This window comes from Panicum hallii, chromosome 9 (assembly GCF_002211085.1).
Source record: "Panicum hallii strain FIL2 chromosome 9, PHallii_v3.1, whole genome shotgun sequence".
Classification (NCBI taxonomy): domain Eukaryota; kingdom Viridiplantae; phylum Streptophyta; class Magnoliopsida; order Poales; family Poaceae; genus Panicum; species Panicum hallii.
Window position 1 is genome coordinate 46,886,684 of NC_038050.1, and position 17,238 is coordinate 46,903,921.

The 17,238-nt window shown below is 47.8% G+C and overlaps 1 protein-coding gene across 1 annotated transcript; it reads right to left on the bottom strand.

The window, feature by feature from the left end:
* Positions 1 to 2,037: 2,037 nt before the first annotated feature.
* On the bottom strand, positions 2,038 to 12,927 carry LOC112878177 (queuine tRNA-ribosyltransferase accessory subunit 2-like). Its single transcript, XM_025942601.1, has 10 exons — positions 12,389 to 12,927; positions 12,082 to 12,256; positions 5,166 to 5,324; positions 4,759 to 4,855; positions 4,535 to 4,605; positions 3,895 to 3,946; positions 3,468 to 3,516; positions 3,127 to 3,264; positions 2,510 to 2,629; positions 2,038 to 2,423 (listed from the first exon to the last, which is right to left on the bottom strand). The coding sequence occupies exons 1-10, from the start codon at positions 12,592 to 12,594 to the stop codon at positions 2,294 to 2,296; spliced, it is 1,197 nt and encodes a 398-aa protein (XP_025798386.1). The 5' UTR covers positions 12,595 to 12,927; the 3' UTR covers positions 2,038 to 2,293.
* Positions 12,928 to 17,238: the final 4,311 nt, after the last annotated feature.

Here is a 17,238-nt window from a genome sequence, read left to right on the forward strand (position 1 = left end):
AAAAATATAATATTTTGAAAGTATTTTTCGAACATGAATTTCCTGGTATTGTTGTATGTATCTCAAACATTACATATTAGTGAAGTAATCGTTGGTTGAAGATTGTCCTATTGTAATGAAATAAGTACTGTATCAAAAATGAAGAAAGTAATTTGTAAGTTGCAAATAAATTGAAGAGGGCAAATATAAATATCTTGACGAGCTAGTAATATAATATCGATGTTAGGTGCATCCTGATAGAAACATCTAGTTACACATATTTCTCTATATTTCATTGGTCGTGTTAAATTCTTTATGAAAGAAACAAGGTGAAGTTATATTGGAAATTGTATTAATAATGTTTTAAGGCTATTTCCAATTTATTGTTCTCCAACATTGTCATGTGGTCTAACTACAAGAACGGTACAACTCTCATAGTGCATAGTCCTTGAAAGCAAATGTTATATAGAACAAACTCCACCGAAATACTATATGTAGAACCAATAGTGAAAAAAGTAGCAAATAAAGGCAAAGCAAATGTCATAGACCCTACTAATTTTTCACATCTATACTGAAAAAAGCACGTCTTTTTTTTTCTGGAAGCAGCAGGTATATCCCAATTTTAGGACCCGAGAAAAACAACACCTTTTTACAGAAGCCACATATATTTCATTTAATCGAAGCGTGCTCCATCCAAACGTCACAAAGCCTTCACTATTTTCATCGTACATAGATATTCAATTTAATCTATTTTGGATCACCGCTGTTGGGCTCCCCGTGGGGGCATACATGCTGGGCTGCTTGCGTCGCGGCGACTCATCAGCTGTCCCCACCGAACCAGCTTCTTCCTTGTTGATGTGGCTGAGGTCACATTATAGGGAGTAAGCCACCTGCCTAAGTTTTTCGTTTTTCTCGAGGTGACTGCGATGGTATTTGTTCTCCGAAAGATACCGTTCATTGCTTGACCGTGACACAATTCACTCATTTGACAAATGGCTGGCCCACAAAACCTCGTTAGACAAACAGAAAGTCGTGTCTCCTTTCTAGAAACCTGTCACTATGCCAGCATGGTAAGATTCAATTGAATTTTATAATAACAAGCTGATATTTATTCAACGGGCAATCGGCGAGTTGTCTAAAAAAGGACAAGCATATCTGCAACTAAAAATGCATATATCAATTAAAGTGCCTTCATTTGCCAAATCAACAGTATAATGCAAAGTGGAATAATGGGGGCCTGTTTAGATCGACGCAAAAAGGCAAAAAGATTTCGCGTTTAGGGCCTTTTCGCGTTTAGGAATCTAAACGGGTCGGGACGTTTAATTTTGCGTTTGGGCATCGGGCCGCGTGCATTCTCTCCCGCAGCGAGTCCGTCCCCCGCCGCCTGCTGCTCCCCCGCCGCCGCCGTGCCGTCCGCCCCGTCCCCCGCCGCCCCTCCCCCACCGCCTGCTGCTCCCCCGCCGGCTGCTCCCCCGCCGCCCCCCGACACGCCCCCGCCGCCTGCTGCTCCCCCGCCGCCCCTCCCCGCCGGCCCTCCCCCGCCGCCTGCTGCTCCCCCACCACCCCTCCCCCCGGCGCCCCTCCCCCCGGCGCCTGCTGCTCCCCCGCCGCCCCTCCCCCCGCGGGGGCGGCGGGCGGCGCTTCGGGGGCGGGCGGCGGGGGCGGAGGGCGGCGCGTGGGGGACCGCGGCGGGGCTGGCGAGGGGCGGCGGGTGGCACTTCGGGGGCGGGCGGCGGGGGCGGCGGGCGGCGCTTCGGGGGCGAGCTCTGTCTTCGGCGGCGGCGGCGTTATTGCGTTTTTGCGTTTTTGCGAGCTCTGTCTAAACACCTGTAAATGCAAAAAGTGTAAAGTTTTACACCTGCTGCGTTTACACTTTTTGCCTTTACACCGGAACTAAACAGGCCCTGGCATACAAATAGCCTCATTCCACTTCGGAGGTGCTGGCTTCGGGACTATCACTGAATATGAAAAAGGCAGTCTACTACAGTACCTCTGTACCTCTGGTGTTTCATCAGGAAAACCTTCACGCATCAGGATAACCTAAGAATATTCAGCTCCTGCAAGCCAATGGAACTCAATTCAAAATTCCTGGAAATTTATCCAAAAGTAAGAGATGAATGCCATCCAACACTCCATTTTAACATCTGCTTCCATGTTTTCTGGGAAACCTCTAATGTTCCAACTTCCAAGGCAACCTTTTGAGATTTGTCGATGATTGACGTCAGAGTTCACTAGTAAAGATTCAGGTGTACATAAATCTGATTACATGACCGGTCAGTCTTGTGAGGACAGCCAGATGAACCCTTGGCCACGTCTACAGTACAGCAGCGGCGATATGGGCACGCCTCTTCTTAACAAACTGCTGCCGAAAGAGATCGAACTCTCCAACCTTGATTGCCTCCCGTATGGAACGGAAAAAACGAAGATAATGATGGGTATTATGTCTGCAGAATAAACAGAAAAGATCAAAATCATTCACTCGATATATTACCCTACTGAAATGCATGGCTGAGAATCCGACTATGCTTACATCTCCAGTAGAATCTGAGCCAGCATCTCATGGACATTGAGCAAATGATTGAGGTAAGCACGAGTGTGATTCTGGCACGTGAAGCAGCTACAGCTATCAACTAGCCGCGATGTGTCTTTCCTGCAGGAACAGATATAACAAACAATCAAAAAAATAGTTGGTCTTTTTACATGACGATATATTGAATTGAAACATGAAAAAAACAACATGATATTGCATGGAATCTCTCTTTTTTTGGTCAAAATGAGCACTAATCAGAGCCAGGAAACCAATTAGCCAAACATAGTGGCCATAGTTTGGAAATACAATAACTCTTTTTTGGGTGAATTCATTGTTAGCAAGCTTAAATGCAGCTACAATGAAATCTGCAGAGAAAGATAAAAACATTCCTTGATCAAAACACTCAAGGGACATTTGTCTATCATACAACAAAACACTTTCACACTGTTACCAACAAAAATTTGCATTACCAACATACAGCTGAGACAGTTTAGTTGTAATTTTGTCTAAAACTGTTGAAGTGTGCATGCATACGAGTACACAACTAAATTCACACATCTTCTCAAATATAATGCACATGATTTGGCAGAAGTTATTTCCATAGACCAGTCACATACCGATATGTTGTTGCGCGCAGGTTAATCTTTGTTGAATCTCCACCATCATTGTCAAACAGACCATTCTGTGTCTCTCTTTCAACCATGTCAATAGGGAAGATCAGTGCGAAACCACCCATAGTCAGTTGGTATATGTACCTATAATTTAAAGTATGAAAAATCAATTTTTGTAGCATACTGATGAATTAATACAACAACAACAACAACAACTTAGCCTTTTGTCCCAAGCAAGTTGGGGTAGGCTAGAGATGAAACCCACAGAAAACAAGAATAAGAAACACAAAAAGGGTACAAGCCAAAGGAAGAGTTAGGGGTTAAACAAAAAATATGAATGTGCATACGTGGAGTCAAAGAGGTCGATACCAGCAGCTACACCCTCCAAGACCTCCTCTAGAAGACATACAAAGTACTGAGGTGTCAAAAACACATTCTAAATATAATATTCTAATACAAAAAAATTAGAATGTAAGATTTTCAAAATTGTCAAGAAGGTCTAGATGAAGCTTGTCTTATCAGAAAGCAAAGATTGGCTGGTCCATAAACCAGTATTCACCATCATAGACGGGATACTCTACAAGCATAAGATAGGCTAATATTCGGATAAGTTTATCAGCACAGCTCTAGCTTTTGATTTATGAATGGGGATGAGGCTAAAATGTACAGTCACTAATGAGACGATAAAGAAAATAACGCAAAAATTCTGGTCATGATCCTCTGGAAATTATATAAGAAAATTCAGAGCTACAAGACAAGTTACATCACAGGCACCTGGAAGACCAAGCCTAGACACAAGCCGAGGTTTTTCTGGTGGCAAGCAATCCTGAAAGAAAAGCCATATGGTTAAAGTCAGGTATACAAAAAAGAAAGAAAGAAAGAAAGAACACTTCTCAACAAGTCAAAAAAAAACTCATCTAAAAAGCATAAACTCTGGCTTTAATCGCAATCTAAGGCTAGGTAAGGGCAGAGTGCAAATTCTTGCTTTACGCATTCATGGAGTAATAGTAAAAATGCAGAATACAACCATTCAACAACATTTAAAAAAATAAAAATCCATTGTGTGGACATGGTACATTATGAACTTATCATATCAAAGTTGAACTCTTCTATTTCAGCATGCTAATCAAACAATGTAGTATGGTGTGTAGTCAATGTTAAGAGTTAGAATGTAGAAGCCAGTTAAAACAATTTGGTTGTATTGGCCCAATGGTACTTTCTTGATATAGGCAGACTTTATTTTTACAGCAGATTCACATTTGGAACAGGATTTTTTATGTGAATGCACGGAGAAATGGTTTATTCTTGGATTCTTAAAAGAGAAACGAAAAGGAGGAAAAGGGAGGCAACAAGTCAACAACTTGGCACAAAGATATAAAAAAATCTTAAATATATCAAGGATTTAGTTTCTCACTGTTACTGCATTGAGTAAACTGCAGCGTTCATCAATATTCTCTCCAAAGCCAAATCCACTAATCCAAAAGCCTGCATCAAACTTGGCAACAAAGAGATCAGTACAACAATGATGTTTTTTTTCTGATTAATAAAAACAGCATCATCATACCAATTCCTAAATTAGGAGTCTCCATTCTTTCCCCATAGAGTTAAAAATATAAAAATAAATAAATAAATAATAACCTGAAACATTCCGCTTCGATACTTCTGTGGCACATAGCCTTCGTTGTTCTATGCTAGATCCTCCTACAACAACACCAAAACTATTTGTTCCAGAAGCCTGAAAAATAGTGAGTTGAAAAAAAATCAACAACAAAAAGCAATTGCCTGAGGTTGAAACTGGTAATCACATAAGCAAAACAATGTGGCACAGTTTAAATTTTTTAACCATGCTTTAGAGGCATCTAAACTTAGCAAAGTGCCCCTTAGGTCCCATGAACTTGATAGAAAATTCAGAAGTATCACTTGGTCATGTTTTTTGGGGCTCAGCTATAAACATTTAAATAGAAATAACTCTTCAGCAAGAAAAAAAGATACATAAATTGAAGTCATGAAAAATAATTTAGAGGAAAAATAGTTTAGCATCATACCGTATCCAAAGCAATACATGCATCAAGCCAACACAATGTCCTGTCAACAGAGATTTTGTTCCGTTTCTCAGTCACCCAAGCAGGTACCTCATCCGCCAAACTGGCCCATAAATTAGGCTTCATGCAGGAAACCAACTCCATATAGTCTGATGGTTTGACCTGAAAGAGTTTGAGAGAACTGAATGTTGATTGTTAGAGTATACGTGTATGGGTATACTTGTATTTGTATTGTACTTGTACAACAAGCCATCTTGGCTATATATATAAAGGTCAACCCCCCCCCCCCCAAACAAAAAGGCGTGTGGTGTTTTCCTAATCCTATTTTCTACATGGTATCACAAGTCCTGGGAAAACCCTAATCCCCTCCACTGCCCTAATCTCGCGCCGTGAATCCCCGCCGGCACACCCACACCATTGCGACGTGCACCTTCCGTTCACGCGCCCAGGCTGCCGCGTTGCGACCCCTTCACGCACGCCGCCGCCACGTCTCCTCATCACACGCCCCTCCGGGCGCGCGCCATGGCCACCGCGTCGCGATTCTTCCACACACGCCGTCGCCACCTCTTCTGCTACGCGCGATCTGTTGATCACGCATGTCGGCCATGTCGACGGACTCATCTACAACAGTGGCAACCAGCCCCCTCTTCGGCTCCGGTGCGCTTCCCTCCTCCGACGCCTCCTCCACCTCCATCGTTCCCGTCTTTATCAACCCGTATGCTACTGTGTCCACGAAGTCACATGTGCCTATCACCTTGGGAATTGAAGAACCCCAACTACACAAAGTGGTGCTCGTTCTTCAAATCCATGTGCGGCAAGTTCGGCCTCATGAAGCACATTGATGGCACTGTTGCTCTCCCCACCGATCCGGCATGGACCCAAGCTGATTGCTGCATTCGGAGCTGGATATTCAGATCTGTCGCTGACGATGTCCTTGACCTGGCCATGGAAGGCGAAGATCAGACATCGCATGATCTCTGGACAGCCATCAAGAACATCCTCCATGCCAACAAGGAGCCCCGGGCTGTGTTCCTCAGGCACAAATTTCATTAGATCACCCAAGGATCGCTATCCATTTTAGAATACTGCAAGCGCATGAAGACAACGGCCAATGCCCTGTGCGACATCGGCCATCCCGTTCCGCCTCAGCAGCTCGTCCTCAACCTCCTTCCCGGCCTCGATGAGGCTACACCAATACGGCAGACGACATCGCTAATGCCACGGACAGTCACCTCCCGTCGTTCTCCAAGGTGCGCGACATGCTCGTCCTGAAGGAACTCCGGCTCGCCAACGACTCCAAGGTCGCCACCAACACCGCGCTCCTCGCCACCGCCTCATCTTGCAGCAACGGCGCCTGCAAGTTCGGCTCCAACACGAAGGTTGGCAGCGACCCAGGCTTCCCAGGCGGCGGCGGCGGCAGCAGCTCCCGTGGTGGCAACGGCGGCAGCGGCAATCGCTCCAATCGCCGTGGTGGGAATCGCGAGTGCAACAGCAACCAAGCACAGCAGCAGCAGCCCAACGGCGTGGGCTACGGTGCTAGGCCTCGGCCAGATGGACTGTGGGTTTGCTACCCATGGTTCGCTCCTCAGGCCGGCTCCTAACACCCTCCGTCTACAGGCCTTCTGGGCCTGTCTCTGCAAGCCCACACCGCGTTCGCCAGGCTACAGGTGTCCCAGGCCCAGCAGTGGCCCCAGCAGCAGTTCCCTACGGCAGCTCAGAACTTCGACCAGGCCGACCTCATCGATGCCCTCCAGCAGATGCAGCTGCAGGCGCCCGGCCTGTGGATCGTTGACTCCGGCGTCTACCCACATGACGTCCTCCGACGGTATACTACTACATCGCCTCCCTACTTCATCTTCTTCCATTACCGTAGGTAACGGCTGCACCATCCCCGTTACTGCACATGGTCACTCCGTTCTCCCTACTCTCACGTCCACCTTTGCACTAAATAACATCCTAGTTGTTCCCTCTCTAGTGCACAATCTTCTCTCTGTCCGTCAATTCACCCGTGACAATAATTGCTCCATCGAATTTGACGCTTTTGGCTTTTTTATCAAGGATCCTTGGACGGGACGCGTGATGCTTCGCTGCAATAGTGGCGGAGATCTTTACACACTCCCAACGACCACACCATCCAGCTCCGCTTCTGCCAACATTGCCGTCACCTCCCCCGTTTGGCATTAGCATCTTGGTCACCCTAGTCCTGTCGTCCTAGCTATCTTTCAGAATAAGTCAATTATCTCCTGTAATAAAGTAGAACGCTCGCGTTCTCATTCCTGTCAGCTTGGCAAGCACACGCGTCTACCTTTTACTAGTTCTACTTCTTGTATTTCTGCACCTTTTGAACTCGTTCATTGTGATGTTTGGACCTCTCCGGTTGCGAGTATTTCGGTCTCCTTATATTATTTAGTGATTCTGGATGATTTTAGTCACTTCGTTTGGACTTTTCCCATGAAACAAAAATCTAAGGTTCATGCTAATATTGTCGCCTTTGCTCACTACGTGCATACCCAATTCGGCCTTCCCCTCAAATGCTTTCAGGCAGATAACGGCACCGAGTTCGTCAACATCGCCACCATAGACTTCCTTCGCTCTCACGGCATGTTGTTGCATCTCTCTTGCCCGTACACATCGCCACAAAACGGAAAGGCTGAACGGATCCTTCGCACCATCAATAGCTCTATTCGCACACTCTTGCTTCATGCCTCCATGCCACCGGCCTATTAGGCTGAAGTCCTCACCACTGCGACATATTTGCTCAACCAACTACCTTCATCCGCCATCCAGAATCATATTCCCTTCGAGGTCCTGTATGGTCAGTCCCAAGAGTTAACGCATTTTCGTGTCTTTGGATGCTTATGGTATCCAAACCTCTCCGCCACAGCTCCGCATAAACTCGCGCCGCGATCGACGGCCTGTGTTTTCATAGGCTATCCCTCCTCTCATAAAGGCTATAGCTGCCTTGATCTCGCCATTCATCGCGTCATCATCTCGCACCACGTAGTCTTTGACGAGCAGACTTTTCCTTTCGTCACCCCCATTGCACCGTCCCATCGGTCACTCAACTTTCTGTTGGATGATGACCCCTCTCCTCTACAGGTGCTAGCTTCAGTTGGCGCTCCTCCTGCAACGGTTGCTCCACTCCCTTCGAGTGTCGAGAAACCGCGCTCTTCGTCTACTGCGGTCGCTCCACGTTTTCTTGGTGTTGAGCAGCTGCCTCCTGTGGTCGCTCCGGCTCATGTAGGCATCGAGCAGCCGCATCACCCCGCCCCTGGACTGGCCGCAGCTGGTGTCCCGGGAGGGCACACTGGTGTCCTAGGCAGACACGCATGTGCCCCGGGCGGGCGAGCTGCTATCCCGAGCTAACATGCCACTGGCGGGCACGTGCCGGCCGCTCCGCCTGCCCCACGACCAGACCACTACGGTCTGGTGTACTCACATCGGCCGGCTAGGCTGCATGCTCCTATGCAGCCTCTATGTCACCCAGACGCTAGGACTGTTGCGGCTGTTCTACAGCCGCCTGATCCACCACGTCGCCCGATGCGTGGACGCTCGCCGCCCCCCGTCCTGTGCCGCATGGTGACTCGTTCACAGATAGGTTATATTCATCCTGTGACAGGTTGAACGTCTCCGTCACGCACAACGTCGCCTCGCCCGTCCCGTCAAACTATCGTAACGCCCTCGCCAATCCGAACTGGCGCGCTGCGATGGCCGACGAGTTCTGGGCCCTCATCGACAATGGGACATGGCGCCTTGTTCCACAACCACCGGGAGCCAATGTTGTGATGGGCAAGTGGATCTTTAAGCATAAGTGCCACGCCGACGGCTCCCTTGCCCGTCATAAGGCTCGCTGGGTGGTTCGTGGCTTCTCGCAGCAGCACGGCATCGACTACGACGAGACCTTCAGCCCGGTTGTCAAACCGGCCACGATCCGGGTTGTTCTCAGCATCACTGTATCGCGCCACTAGCCGATTCATCAACTCGATGTAAAGAACGGCTTTCTTCACGGTCACCTGGATGAGACCGTCTCCTGCCAGCAGCCTCCGGGCTTCGTCGACCCCTCTTCTCCGGATCACGTTTGTCTCCTACAGAAGTCCTTATATGGGCTGAAGCAGGCGCCTCGAGCTTGGTACCAGCGCTTCGCCACCTACATCTGTCGTCTGGGTTTCATCGCCTCTGCTTCGGACACGTCCCTCTTTACTTATAAAGAGGGCTCCAACGTCGCCTACCTGCTCCTCTACATCGACGACATCGTCCTCACCGCATCTTCACCAGCACTACTTCATCGAATCATCAAGCGACTCCGCTCGGAGTTTGCGATGATCTACCTCGGCGCTCTATACCACTTCCTCGAGATTTCCATCACGTGGTCTTCCGACAGCCTCTTTCTATCTCAGAGATAGTATGCCGTCGATCTTCTGCAGCGCGCCGGCATGTTCGAGTGCCACCTAACAACGACACCAGTGGACTCTAAGTCCAAACTATCTGCTATTGACGCAAAAAATCGGAATCGGCTTCCTGGGTGACCCCACACGAGGACCTAGGAGATTTGCTTTACTCTGGCGCAGGCTCCTAGATAGCTTCACGTAGGTGCAAGGCATGCCAGTCAGTTTGGCCATTCAACTGACAAGGTGTGTAGTGATGTCGTATCGGCCAGTTAATAGAATCATAATGCTGAGCCGATACAACACTTAGACAAATAAAATATATAAAGATCTGTCGGCCAGATAATAGAATTGAAGTACACAGAGCCGATGATCAATGGCCGATGCGATAGTTAAGCATGTATGCAACCATCGGCCGTTTGAATAGAATTAATAAACTGAGCAATCGCCAAACGAATAAATCATCATAAATAGAGCCAGCAAACTGATGACAATTAATCTAGCGTCACCACCAATCGGATCGGACCTAACCGAGACAGCGCTGGCAGCCGGGCGGTAGACTTAAAAGCCACTTGCCGATGAATCTAAATGTGGCGAGATAAAAGTTCGGTAAAAGCTAATCAAAGGCCAAGAATAAGAAATTGTCAGCTAATGGGAACTAATATGATGCTTTCATCAATGAAATAAATAATTTGTTAACAGCTAAGCAACAGATTCAATAAATATAAGCCGATAGATCTAAACAAGGCTAAGATAACTGTGACTCTATCAAATCTAGCAAGAGATCGAACGATGCAGCCTTACAAGACATGATAGGAATCGATAACTGGTAGATGAACTAGACGAGATTACAGCGATGCGCCGGTAATCAAAGCCTAGAGCACCTGGGGATGGCGATGCTTGCAAGTGAATCGAAGGTCGAGGGATGCAGCCCTATTCACCGAAGAAGACGCCGAGTAGCTACATTACTCCTACTCCTAGGGTTTGGCGTGAGAGCCGAAAAGATAAATTGTATTGATATGTTGATCGAGAGATAAAACCTTAGAATGACCGTCATCCCTTTATATTTATAGGGACAGCTTGGACCTCACGTAGACTCAACACTTGCCTAATAAATCTCTAAACAAAACCTGCCTAACTATTAAGATACATGGACTCTAATTTCCCTTATGTAGAGTCCTTGCTAATGAAGCTTCACTCTGATCCGTCCGTGAAGAGGCCAATATGCATATGGGATTAACTTGGACTTCTCTTTCCCATGTGGCAACCTGTTCTTATTTTATTCTTAATCACCTCGAGCATGCATGTGCTAGCTTTTCATGCAATTTCTTTATTCTACAGATCCATCGGCTTCCATGTCTTCTACCATCAATAATAAAATAATCCAGCCACGATGCTAATCGCATTGGATAATGAAGATCATGTTGTTTCCTTCACACGTGACTTCACGTAATTGCATGCAAGTTCCTGTTAGCTTTTGCTGCCCTTGCCCTCACGTGTGAATTCCCAACTAACAGGCTTCCGGCTCCATCGGCAACTGCTGTTGTCTATCGGCTTTCACGTTGACACAAATAGCCGATTGCTTCGTAATTCAGATTACATCGGATTTACTGAACAAAATCCGGTGTCAACATCTGCTACAGACGGACCTCCCATTGTTGATCCTTCAGAGTACCGGAGTCTGGCAGGTGCATTACAATATCTCACACTCACTCGTCCGGATTTGGCATACGCTGTTCAGCAAGTCATCTCACCTTGCACTAATCAAGCGCATTCTACGCTATGTGAAGGGCACTCTATCTGCTGGTCTTCACATTGACGTTGGCTCTATTTATTCTCTCACGGCTTATTCTGATGCTGATTGGGCGAGCTATTCGGATTCGAGGCATTCCACTTCGAGCTACTGTGTCTATTTAGGTGATAATATGGTGTCCTGGTCTTCGAAGCGCCAGACTACGGTCTCTCGTTCCAGTGCTGAGGCTGAGTACCGCGGGGTTGCACATGCTGTCACCGAGTGCTGTTGGCTGCGACAACTTCTTCAGGAGCTTCATGTTTCTCTATCTTCGGCGACTGTTGTCTATTGTGACAACGTGAATGCTGTCTATATGACCGCTAATCCTGTTCATCATCGTCGTACGAAGCACATCGAGATCGACATCCACTTCGTCCGTGAGGAGGTCGCCTTGGGACAAGTTCGGGTCTTGCATGTCCTGTCGGCTCACTAGTACGCGGACATCATGACGAAAGGACTGCCTGTACAGCTGTTCACTGATTTTTAGGTCCAGTCTTTGTGTCCGTCAACCTCCCGCTGTGACTGCGGGCGGGTGCTAGAGTATACGTGTATGGGTATACTTGTATTTGTATTGTATTTGTACAACAAGCCATCTCGGCTATATATATAAAGGTCAACCCCCCCCCCCCCCCCACCACCACCACCTAAGGGCGTGTGGTGTTCCTAATCCTATTTTCTACATTGATGTACACCAAAATATGCACCCCTGAAAGTTGAAAATGAAAGAACTTGAGATACCAACCAGTCTGCGGCCAGAAGGTGTATCAAAGGAGGCACCAAATTTGTTGGTGGCTTCACTTGATGGCAGACTCTCAATAGAATCACCCGCCGCAGCTACAAGAATGTGGTCAGGCAAACCCAGCATTCGGTGCAAACCGCCAATGTTTGATATAGTTTTCAACGGAGGGCCCTCCATACTGCAAAAATAAAGAACGTTGATCAAACTCATACTGTGTACGATGTCCCAGGACAGAAGTACAGCTTCTTCGAAGGCACCTTGTCGAACAAGTGTATGCGGTATCGAATTGGAGGAGGGAGACTTGACTTACAAGTGGGTTGGGCAGACATGGAGGAGGAGGGAGTCCGGGAGGGGCAGTGAGGCTAGGAGGTCGCAGGACACGAACGACGGCAGCCCTTTGCGCGTGGACAGCAGCAGCGCCGGCGTCTCGATGCCAATGCCCCCGCCGCCAATGTGCAGCACACCCGCCCGCGCTTTTGCCCCACCACCGCACACCTTCGTCACCGCAAACCTCATGCCCCTTAAGTCAGAATCAAAATACGAGCTCTGTGGCGACGGCGACGGCGACGGCGACGGCAGAGCGCGAGGTGATGAGGGGTTCCGGCAATCCGTCAAGCACCAAGCTTGCGTGCTACGCCAAGGGGCGCGCGGGGGCTTACAACCGGCTCTGGGTATGAAGGAGCGCGGAGCGTGGAGAGGGATCTGCGGTGGATGTAGCCGCGGTGAGTGGGGGCGATGGTGGTGTGTGAGCTTCACGGCAGCAGCGGGAGAGGCGGTGCTTGGAGCCGCCGGCCGCCGTCGCAGGAGGTACAGATGACTAGTGGGGAGGATAGGTTGGGCTTTTCGCAGTTCGCATTTGAATGAGGCCTTGCACATGGGCCGGGTGGACAGGGTCGACTAGGAGAGGGCCTTTTTCTTTTCTTTTTGTCTCTTCGGAGACATCCGATAAAATCAGATGAGGGTTTTTTTTGGGCAAGAGTCCACTGGAAGCGTTGACGCGGGCATCATGAATGCATTCGTGGCCTGGCCTATAAGATGCGATCTTCTTTTCAGTTTGTATTGATTGATTTGGTCTGTAACAAAACATATTATTTATATATGCCGCACTAAATTCTTGTTTGTTTATGTGTGAAAAACTTTCATGGTATATAATTTTCAGCCTTTGATATGATACTACTTTTAAAATTGTAGGTCGTTTTAGTAAATTTTGATACATAGTTTTTGCTACGCACACCTAGATATACGCTATATTCAGATATATAGCAAAAATTATGTATCTAGATTGCTAAAACGGCTTACAATTTGAACTGAGGAAGTATATTCTTATAAAAACTGTCAAGTTGAAAGTATTATATTGGAGGATGTATTATTGTCCTGAGCGAAGGGATTTGGAGAAACAATGAGCTAAAGGGATTTATTAACGTGACTTGTTAATTTTTTTAACACTGAATTAACACTGACAGGAGCACTGGTATATCATGCAAGGCTCGTATGGACACCTGACCGCACTCTCAGGTACAGATGAGACTGTCCGAGAAATCTCGGAACACGCCTGCCGAGCGCGCGCACACACTACTCACGCACACCCTCTCGGCTCCCTCTGGGTAAAATCCCCGGTGCCCCACCCAGCCGATCCCAGACTGGGAATTGAAACCCAGGCACGTGGCCTCCACGACGGGAATGCTCACCACCACGCCGCAAAGCGCGTTGGCACGTTACTCGTTAATGAATTGTACACTTTGAACCCAAACATTGAAAGTGCACTACACTGTTCCAACACAGTTTGACTGTTCTCAAGTTTCAGCTCCTCATATTTCGAAATTTCAAAATCCAAGCAAATTTGCACACCAAGCTTGTTATGAATGTTTATGCCTCCAATTTTTATATTTTTCTCAATATAAAAATAGTTGAGCCATAGCAAAAGATATATATAAGATACATGTATCAGTGATATGCATGATCCTATTTCCTGTGTAACAGGAACACAATAGGAAATTAATTGAGCAGCTGCTTGAAAATTAGAAACAGGAAAGAACTTCAGTTTATCTCGTCAGCAGCTAATTCCATCAGTTATAAATTATATATATATCTCTTCCGCGTCCACGTTCATCTTGCCCTTGCCATGTATCTTGCCAAGGGCGGTCATGTAAGACACCCGATCCATCTCGTACCCATGGAAGAACCTCGTGCATGACGTGACACGGCACGCGCTGCCGACGTCGTCCGGGATGCCGTGGATCAACCGCGCCTCCATCTTCTTCGTGCCAGCGCGTACAGAGCCTCCTGATGCCGGTTGTCCTCGAAGCCGGCCGCGAGGAAGACGACCCCGCTCTTCTCGCAGAAGCCCCGCACACATACCCGCGTCAGGCCGCCGTAACAACCTTTCAGCGCCTGCAGCTGCAGGAGGAAATTCGTCCACCGCGACGCGTCTCACTTGTCGCCCAAAACGGTGACGTCGTCGCCGCCATGTTCTCGGAACTGGAATTGTACCTTGACGACGTGCTTCCAGCGGGATGTCCAGAAGTCGTCGCGTATTGTTCCGGCCTCCACCACGCACAGCCTCGCGTCCGGCGAGACGGCGAGCAGGCCCTGGCCTTTGCGGTCGCGGCAGTGGCGGAGGGCCCAGTGTGGCGAGGTGTGGCGCTCGCCATACCTCGGCCCGGCTCATAGTGGGAATACCTCGGCTCGGCCCATCCCAACTAAAAAAAATCTAACCCTATCCCCAGTTCCCCACTCTGCAGCTCTGCTCCCGCGCCCGCCGTCCGCAGACCCCGCGCGCCGCCGCCCGCAGCCCCGCCGCCGCTCGCAGCCCTGCGCGCCGCCGGCCGCCGCCCGCCGTCCCGCGCCCCCGCGGCCCCGGCCCCGCCCCCGCCACCGCCCGCCCGCCTCCCGCAGCCCCGCGCGCCGCCGCCCGCCGCCCGCCTGCAGCCCCGCCCCCGCCTGCCCGCCTCCCGCAGCCCCCGGTGAGCGGTGATAGTGTCTGCCCCTTGTGTTTTTGCAATCAACAACTCAGTGTGTTACAGTCATACTGCCAGTTACAAACTAAAGAGAACAGAAAAAGAACTGCTGCCTCGGTTAGTAAGAAATCTTCTGCACCATCTGAGGTGCCAGCAGTGGATATTGTGCAACAGATACTACTGAGTTATCTCCAGGAAGCTGGTCCACAAGATGATGGGAACCTGTTTACTCGATGGTATGTTGTGTGGAATCTGTCTTGCTGTGCAAATATCTTTGGAGATTGATAACCATTTTGTATGCAGGTTCTATCTATGTATCTGGAACAAAGATGACCCACAATCCCACATTCTGAATTTCTGATGGTGCAGAAGCTGGGCGTTCAGTACAGGTGGTTGTTGTGCTCGCGTGATCTTGGCTGTTTGCTAAAGTAATTAGCATGTTGCCACTCGATGGTGATGCTTCCAATCCAAGCTCTAGCAGAAAAGGGAAAAGAAAGGCACAAGAAAGAGGTGAGAGAAGTAGTATTTTTTGGGTGTTGTATAGGATTGGGAACTTAAGCTAATTTACTTTAATGTGAATTTGACTATTTATTTCAGATCTAAAGAGCTATTTTAGTCCATTCGTATCCAGTAGCACAAACCCAAGCACTCATGGAACTGAAGTTGGTAATGCCATAATAGAGGAGGAAGAGGTGGTGGAAACTCATTTGGAGGACACCAATACCATAGGCCAACAGCCAGGTAGCAATGAAAATGATCAAGGCACAATAACTGAGTTCAATCCGGATTATATCATTTCTGATCCGGGGCTTCGGATTCCAATTGAGCAATTTAGTCCTAATATTAGAGATGGAATTAGGAGGGCTTTCATGGAACGAGATCCAACTCAACCTAGTAGTCATATTTTTCCTAGAGGAGAAGATAAAAGGCGCTTTCGAAAAGAATGGTTTGAGAAATATAATTGGCTGGAATATAGCTTGGTGAATGGTAAGGCTTATTGCTTTTGTTGTTATCTTTTTAGAAGAGTTGGTGTAGATGATGACAAATTTGGTTATGAGGCCTTTACAAAAGAAGGCTTTAGGCAATGGAAGAATGCCTACTTAGCACTCCCTAAACATGTTGGTGGCCCTAATAGTGCTCATAATAGATCAAGAGCGGCATTTGATGATTTTGATAATCAAAGGGCAAGTGTAAAGGAGAAAATTGTAGTTCATACCAAAGAGGCAGAAAAGAAGTATGAAACCCGTGTAGATACATCTTTGGCTATTGTAAGTTATATTGCCTTGCAAGGTGAACCGTTCCGTGGACATGATGAATCAGAAACTTCATTGAACAAAGGCAACTTTCTAGAATTTCTTGATTGGTACAAACTAAAAAATGAGGAAGTGAGGCAGGCATTTGAATTTGCTTGTCCTAAAAATGCTAAAATGACTTCTGGAACAATTCAGAAAGAACTTGCCGAGTGTTGTGCTCAAGCGGTTACCAAAGTCATAAAAGAAGAGATGAGTGGTTGTTTATTCTCTATTCTTGTTGATGAATCTCGTGATATGATAAGACTTGGATTCCCGATCTTCCGAAAGGTTCAGATAACTATCGATTTGGGCAGATTCGAGACACACCAATCCGGCTTCAAATCCAAAGAAATGAACCCTGCAATCTTAGCACCACGAATCCTCTGGTTATCAACCTAGCTGCTGCTCGATTGACCTTGCCAAGAAGGCTTACTCTTGCCTGCGAATCGAAGAACACAAGCAAGTGCACGGAGAAGCAACCAAATCACAGAAAGCAATCGATTCAACTCACGAGTGGGGTTCCACAACCGAAGAACGGCGTCCTGTTCTTGACAGAAATGAACTAAGCAAAACCCAACCCTAGAGGAGGGGGGTGGCGGCTGGATAAGAGGAGTTTGGGGCGGCCAAGACCCCCTGGTCGCAACCCTAGTGGGCCAAGACAAGATACACGGCCCAAAGGACCAAAGACAATGGCGCAACACTGAGACAGATTCTGGACACCAACTTGTGGAATATTTTCCCGTCGACTCCTGATGAATTTGGGCCTGGGACCAACGCCATTTGAAAGGTTATCTTCTTAGCTTTCCATCCATGTAAAGATCACCCAAATCCGAGTCCATATGTGACCTGGGCGTCCATTTTAGCGCAGACTGCTCCTGGAGCCCAAAAACAGACCCGAGGCCAGTTGGTTT

What these genes read in the sequence shown, in the direction of transcription:
- LOC112878177 (XM_025942601.1), bottom strand. Translation starts at nt 12,594, where the DNA reads ATGAGGTTTGCGGTGACGAAGGTGTGCGGTGGTGGGGCAAAAGCGCGG. An exon ending in CACCTTCTGGCCGCAGACTG is followed by an intron (nt 5,325 to 12,081) that starts GTTGGTATCTCA and finishes AAACTCTTTCAG; the next exon opens with GTCAAACCATCAGACTATAT. An exon ending in CTGCGCGCAACAACATATCG is followed by an intron (nt 2,630 to 3,126) that starts GTATGTGACTGG and finishes CTGTTCCTGCAG; the next exon opens with GAAAGACACATCGCGGCTAG.